At 37.9% G+C, this 6,875-nt stretch overlaps 1 protein-coding gene across 3 annotated transcripts; it reads right to left on the bottom strand.

Moving 5' to 3' along the window:
- Positions 1-498: 498 nt before the first annotated feature.
- On the bottom strand, positions 499-4,558 carry LOC147849039 (protein NARROW LEAF 1-like). Of its 3 annotated transcripts, XM_087337854.1 has the most exons (7): positions 4,422-4,558; positions 4,201-4,322; positions 2,941-3,466; positions 2,338-2,481; positions 1,953-2,193; positions 1,284-1,775; positions 499-1,075 (listed from the first exon to the last, which is right to left on the bottom strand). In XM_087337854.1, exons 3-7 carry the CDS (start codon positions 3,442-3,444, stop codon positions 696-698), a joined length of 1,761 nt encoding a protein of 586 aa, XP_087193980.1. In that variant the 5' UTR covers positions 3,445-3,466; positions 4,201-4,322; positions 4,422-4,558; the 3' UTR covers positions 499-695. The 3 variants fall into 3 exon arrangements, with proteins under 3 accessions (XP_087193980.1, XP_087193978.1, XP_087193977.1); XM_087337852.1 differs by lacking the exon at positions 4,422-4,558 and having other exon boundaries at positions 4,201-4,358; XM_087337851.1 differs by lacking the exons at positions 4,201-4,322; positions 4,422-4,558 and adding an exon at positions 3,698-3,948.
- Between the last annotated feature and the right edge of the window lie 2,317 nt (positions 4,559-6,875).

The raw sequence follows: 6,875 nt of genomic DNA, 5'->3' as shown, positions 1-6,875 counted from the left end.
AACCATATTGTTGGAATTGGTCCTATGAACATAAATCACCAAGACACAACCATGAGAGGAAGATTATTGACACCCACCAATACAGAATATGATATATATGACAACAGCTGAGACCATGATGAGGATTGACCTTGGGTTCTCTCATTAGATTGATATTGGAATGGACATAGCTTGGGAGAATTGATCAACAATGTACATCCCTCCATAAAAATGTATCAATGCAACGTCTTGAAAGGGTCCATGATAAGGCCCAAATGCTTGGAATTATGCTTTTAAGATGTGCAATCACGCGCTTGTCTTCGGAGTATAGTTGGATACGGCATTCTGTTATCAAGCAATGGACTGGGTGGGGATTGACAATACCATGGTACTCGGTAAGAATGTTCACTTGTTGGATGGGGTTTAAGATCACCCTCCTATAGAACTTCAAAGTGAACTTTCCCAAAGGATTGCATTCACAAATGACTGCAAATTTCTTGCTACCTCTTAGACTTTCTATGATCACAAAACAATAATTCCAATGGTTGAAATACATAGTATTATCTCATATAAAATGGGTCTCATTTAAACTTGTATAAGTAGGTAACTATTAATATACATTCAAAATGCTACCAAACAAAACACATAAAAAAGCCTCACAAAGTACCTCATATGTTACAAGACAAAGTCCGAGTATTGTATTGTATGAATTAACCTCATAACCAACTAGGCCTGCTATTTGATAGATGTAAGCTGGAAGAAATGTCTTCATAGCACACTTTATGCAATGCCGGTAGACCTGCGTGCTGCCCATATTCTCTCCGTTGCATTCCAAAATCCAATTCTTTCATGAAATCTATCGGCTCCTTGTCCCTGGAGCAAACTAATGTTGCTCCATCATTTATATCCATTTCACTCTTGTTCTCAAAGCTCACCACATCTCCATGGGCCACTTGACTTATGTGACTCTCTACTTGAAGGAAAGAATTCATGAAAGAAGAAGGTCGGTTCGCCTCGCTCATTGCAAAATACTTTGAACAGCATTCTCCCACAACCATATCACTCGATGACATGCGCTTTTGGTGCTGAATAGCTTCTGCTCATAGACAGCAAATCATATTGTCTCAAACATTATATTTAGATTAGAAAACAACATTTCAGCATAATAGAGAAACAAGTTTTGCTTTTTTGATCATCAAAGATATTTAGCACAGTCGTTATCCCCTCATGAATCTTGTCAATGACCCTGAAAATTTCAAAACATTTGGGGGGAATTTTAAAAGGTTTCATTGATAGAGATTTGCCTTTTAATGAAGAATCGCTTGTGATCAATTCAAGTTGTAGGCATTGTAGAAGGCGCCCAAGATCGACTCCACTTGTCCAATTCTCAGGTCCATGACCACTTCTTAGTTTCAATCGTCCGCGATTTGCAGTGCCACCCCATATGATTCCGATAGGTCTAGGCTTTTCTTCAACCAACAACACCAGACTACCACTATCCCCTTCTAGATCAAAGGCTTGTTTATTCTCACCCACAATGAGAAAGTCAGTGAAAAAGCAGATGCCTTTCTCATCATTATACTCTAGAGCATATGCCATAATGCTACCTTTAGTTAGCCCCGAGCTTCTACCAACTTTGACCACTTGCTTACCCACAACACTACTAATGGGAGCTTGCAGATCTATCATATAGACATCCCCCATATCACCCACACCTTTGATAGTGGTCGTAACTCTAGACATGTCAAAGCTCTCAGCAAATGGGATGAAAGCACCATCAGCACGGACGAATGTCTCTGGTAACATTCAAAAAACAAAGTGACCAATATATAATGTTAGTTTTGGAAATTCACCAAAATACCCCTCATTTTCATGTAACTCTCAAGATTTTCCTAGTGTTTTCAGAATTCTCCAAATGCACGACGGATACTTTCGTAAATTTCCTTAAAGTTTAAATCTGAGAGAGAACACACCTGGGTTTAGACTTGCAAAGATACTATACCATCTCTCATCGGTGATGAAAGAGGTTGCTCTTTCTACTGCCCCAAGGTAAACACCTGGACCAACATTAGGTGGAAGAGGATGGAACATCTTTTGGTTTGGATAATCCAAGTCGACAGCCACATGACGATTCGTCAGAAAGCCCACCTGGTGAGCACCTACGCGACTTTGCACAATGGCTCCGAGGGTGCCATACGTTTCTTGACTTGCAACCTGGACAAGAAACAACTACCTCAAGACAAAAGGCTGAAAACAAAAGTAAGGAATTTCAGAAAAATGTCCATCATAGTGCTTTTCAGAGGTCTAGGGTTTAAGTTTTTTTGAGACTTTTAGGTTATTTTCGGATGAATTTCGTACTTGAGATCCAGGGCCGATGCACGGATCACCTCCACGTAAGCCTTCCACGAGTTCGGTGTAAACTTGCTCTTTTGGAGCAATCACTGGAGCTCCATAGTATGCAAATTCTACCACATCCACATCACACCATATACCTCCTGGCCCCTTGAGAGAACAAGAAATTGTTGAGCCTTTGTTTGTATAAAACAACAACTATTACTTGATTGATCTCCTTGATAGAACTTCAATATTTAAAAACACTACTTTTTCAGAATTATATGTGTTTGGGTAAAATCTGAAATACCCCCCCGGGGTTTTCTTCATTTGCCCAAATCCCTCGGTTAACCCAATCTCCAGCATTTAAATTTTACATGCATTCAAGAAATTGTATGGTCAATTCATTCACCACTATTCTTTATTTCAGGGGTTGTCCAAGTGCCTTTGAAGAAATAATGAAAAGTTTGGAATGTCTGGGGAAATAGAGAAAAAGCTTTGCGGCATCTAGGAGTTTTTCACCAATATATTTATATTTATATATATACACTTTTCAAGAAGAAGAGAGGCTTATTGCATCACATCACATCTCATTTCATTTGGACGATGACAAGATCCGAGACAGCTCACCTCGAGGTATACGGGAAGTCGTTGGCCATCGTGGAGCCATGCTGTATGGACCTTCCGAGCAACAAGGACAATGATGGCCGGGATAGAAGTCAAGGCTCCTCTTCTGGTCCGAAATCCGACGGCAGTCCCAAGGCTTGCTCTCCGGAGTCTTTTACTATGGTAGGCTCGGATGGTCATGACATCCAACAAAGTTGTTGCTTGTTGTCCACAAGGAACTTTTTCACTCATCTCCACATCATCAGACTCTTTCTGAAGACCGTGGAAGTATGCTGTCCTGTCTTCGGCACGGCCATGGGGCCGATATGAAGCCGGCCATAAGAAATAGGCAGCCGTGTTATTGTCATTTGAGTGCTTTTGGTTCATCTCTTCCCTCCCTACTGATGTTGCAAATGCCCTGATAGCGGTCGATGGCGATAATGTGAGGTCGCAATCGAGAGCTGAACCTTCATCTTCTGATATCATCGGGGAAGAAGAAGTTGTTGCTAGGGCTGCTTGACTAGGCATCTCAATCTTCTTACTAATCTCCCTAATAGCAACAATGAGAGCAAATTCAACCCTTTTCATCTTTTGAATGCTATCTCCTCTCTCTCTAATATATAAAAAAGCATCCATGGAATTCTACAATCACTCTGTTTCTGTCTGTCTATCTGTCTCATACATACATACATACATACATACATACATACATACATATATATATATATATATATATATATATATATATATATATATATATGTGAAAAAATGATCCACATACCTATTAATCCTCTGCTCTTCAGCTGTATTGTGAACACCAACAATGATTAGCTCATGTAAAGGAAGAGGAGTTTCATTGAGATTGACAAGAACAGAGTCTTTTTGTGTTATAGGAACAGGGTCTTCATCAAATACCATCTTATTCTTAGTGTCTCTCTCCCTCTCTCTCAGATGTTAATATGTATAACTTATAAGGATGTATACTTCTTCTTATTATCACATACTGATAAATGTATCCTTCACCTTCTATAAATTTACATTTATATCCCTTACTTTATTGAAAACCTCCACCCTTCTTCTTCTCCTACTAAGGTCTAATACCAAGTCTTTTCTCAAACCTATCTATTCATATGGTCTCAATATTCAAATTGCATGTAGATTTCCGCCTTTCTCCGAAATCTATTTCTATGTTCTGTCAAATAACCCATTCCGATCAAAGAGTTATGAGAGGGGATGAGAGTGAGAGAGAGAAAGAGAGAGATAGAAGGAGGAAAGAAATCTCACCTCTTCGATCTCGTGGTTCGTGTGACCTTGTATGTCAATTCATGTATTTCCTCTGATTTCTTTGTTGGTGTGACCTTGTATGGGAATACACGTAGTTTCTTCGATTTCTTTGTTGGTGTGACCTTGTATAGCATATCAAAGACTTATGAGGGGATGAGAGAGAGAAAGAGAGTGAGTGTGTGTGTGAGCATTGAGAAATAAGGAAAGGACAGAAATCTCACCTTGCCTCTTTTACGATTTTTTTGTTAGCATACATAATCTTGTATGCCAATACATGTCTTGTTGATACGTTCTGCTACATGGGTTCTTCTTCTTCATAGAGGTCTCGAGGATACATAACATAGTGTGTTTGTAATGATTTCATTACTTTGTTCTTTCATTATCCTCCGAATTAGGCTACAATAGTAATTCTAATAGACCTTTCGTACAATTAATAGAAATGCATGGTTTTTTCTTTTCTTTTAAAAAGAGAGGAAACAAATCTCTAATTGAGTAGAGAGAGGTAGTCTACCATGCTTCTTTTATTGGAATAAAACGTCGTTTTTTTGGGTCGAGAATATATCGATATAATTTTGAGAAAGTGCAAACATACTTTCTTCATACACAAAGAAGTGAAAACTTCCCTAAATATAAGTATGCATCTGAGAGTGACAAGGAGATGCCTAACGTGAAGGGAAAGAGAGTTGCATCTCATCATTATACCATGAGGTAACTCTATCAAGTCCACACACGAAAAGTTGGCCATACTTGCCACTTCAATGGTAAGAGAGGTGCATTTCATCATCACACATGAGGTTACATTTCAAAGTTCTCAATCTTTCTATCAAATTACTAAAATTCTTTTCTCATTACCAGGATATGTGTTTTTGGCATACCCTCTTAAGTTCACACCCTCAACTCACATACCAAATGAGTGCACACATGAACTTTGCCCGCAAACTAAGACTATATAGCACATTTTATAAGATGCAATACTCTTGTCTTGCTCTTTCTCAACTCGTTGAGTAGATGATTTTCTTATTGACTTTGAGGCTTGTTTCACAAGGTATACACATTGTTTTTTGTGTATTGGAAACAATCTTTTGAATACATGAATGGTCAAGGCATGCACTCAAGTTGTTATTTTTATTTAATGTTTTCTTCATTATCAAATGTATTGGTCCCCTCATGCTTTGCCCTAGGATTTTCGAACCTATTGTCATTGTGATGTCACAAAATTTCTATATAGAGCTTGTGAAATAGACACAAGTAAGAACACATATGTATGGTAGAGAACTTCTATTTAAAAAGAACGTTGATTTCTCCTTCTAATTGCAATGTTTGAGAAGGATCTCTACATGAGAGGGGGAATATATGTTTCTTATAAAAGAAACTACCTTTTTGCCTCCTTTGAGTCGTACAAAGATAATTTACAAGTGATCATGCTATTGATAAATTTGGAACTTTGGTTTAAAATTTCATGTTGTTTAAGGTCCAAGTTGACAATATGAAGTTCTTTTTGTGTTCTTAAATTTTTTTATGTTGACTTATCTATGTTATAAACATGATTCTACGACATTTCCTCTAGGTAACCTCTTGCTTGATATATTGCAATGCAATAAATGGTTGCGATTGTTCAAGAAATAAGTGTTCAAACTTCACACCCACCAAAACCTAGTTGAAACTTTAAGTTGTTAATGGTTGGGTGATGCGTGGTGAAACCCTCATAAAATGATCAATCATGTGTATGATGTAAGTGTTGTGAATAGGTAGGTGGTTGATAGATGGTGAATATGTAAAGGTGTATACTGAAACTTGTATAGTGATTTATTTCTAGACCAAGCCTTTGTGAAAACCTCTTGCTCACACTTATATGCCAAGTTATGATCCCCAACATTGATTTGAAAATTAACATTGTGGAAACCATATCTTTCCTAGTTTTACTTGATGATTTTCAAGGGATCCTCTAAATCTCATCCTTTTTTTGGAACCAATGGGTGCCCTTTTACCATGTTTCTCTTTGGCATACAAGCATTGTCTTTGGTTTACAAAACTCATATAGATTAAATGATATTTTTTTTCCCAAAGAAGAATATACTCCATTAGTTAAAATGACATACAATACACAACTTTAGACATTACCTACTTCCATATGGGCTACATCACTTATTTATCTTACACTAAATATCCCACATGTTTGTTCTCCATGTTTCTCGTGTCATTCACGCCCCTCTATCATCTAATGGGAGGGGGGAACAACCATCTCGGTACTACGTACTGCCATCGTATATCCACTCCAATTTTTGCAGTCATCGGTGTAGTACACCATCGTTTTCTGAAATTCAGCCTCATTAATTCTGAAGCATCATCTGTTCCATCAATCCGCTCATATTGGGCCCTCAATGTAGTTATTAGTGTGTGCCATATTAACTTAATAGATTCTGTTGGAGGCCGTTTATTTGCTGAAAATACCCTGGTACATCTTGCGGTCCAAATGTTCCATATGATAATGGGTGCTAGCAACATCCATAGATCTTCAATTTTCTGCTTTTGGGCATTACTTCTAGGTGCACTGTTACCAACAATCAATCGAATAGTTCCATTCTCCCCTATGTACATAGTTGTACATGTGCTATCAAATTTCTGTATGTCATCATCAAGACAATTCCAACAAGCATGTCCTCAATTGAGGGTAA

This window comes from Azolla caroliniana, unplaced genomic scaffold, assembly GCF_043228905.1.
Source record: "Azolla caroliniana isolate FFs.n. ecotype wild unplaced genomic scaffold, voAzoCaro1.0.p SCAF_141, whole genome shotgun sequence".
Classification (NCBI taxonomy): Eukaryota; Viridiplantae; Streptophyta; class Polypodiopsida; order Salviniales; family Salviniaceae; genus Azolla; species Azolla caroliniana.
The sequence above is the reverse complement of the archived record's forward strand: the minus strand, read 5'-3'. Positions and strand labels throughout refer to the sequence as shown.

Bases quoted from the DNA above. Each gene is read 5' to 3' on its own strand.
- LOC147849039 (XM_087337851.1), bottom strand. From the start codon at position 3,834: ATGGTATTTGATGAAGACCCTGTTCCTATAACACAAAAAGACTCTGTT. The intron at 2,194-2,337 runs GTACGAAATTCA...TTTCTTGTCCAG, and splicing joins GCATCGGCCCTGGATCTCAA to GTTGCAAGTCAAGAAACGTA. The intron at 1,076-1,283 runs GCAAATCTCTAT...GTCTATGAGCAG, and splicing joins AAGCGATTCTTCATTAAAAG to AAGCTATTCAGCACCAAAAG.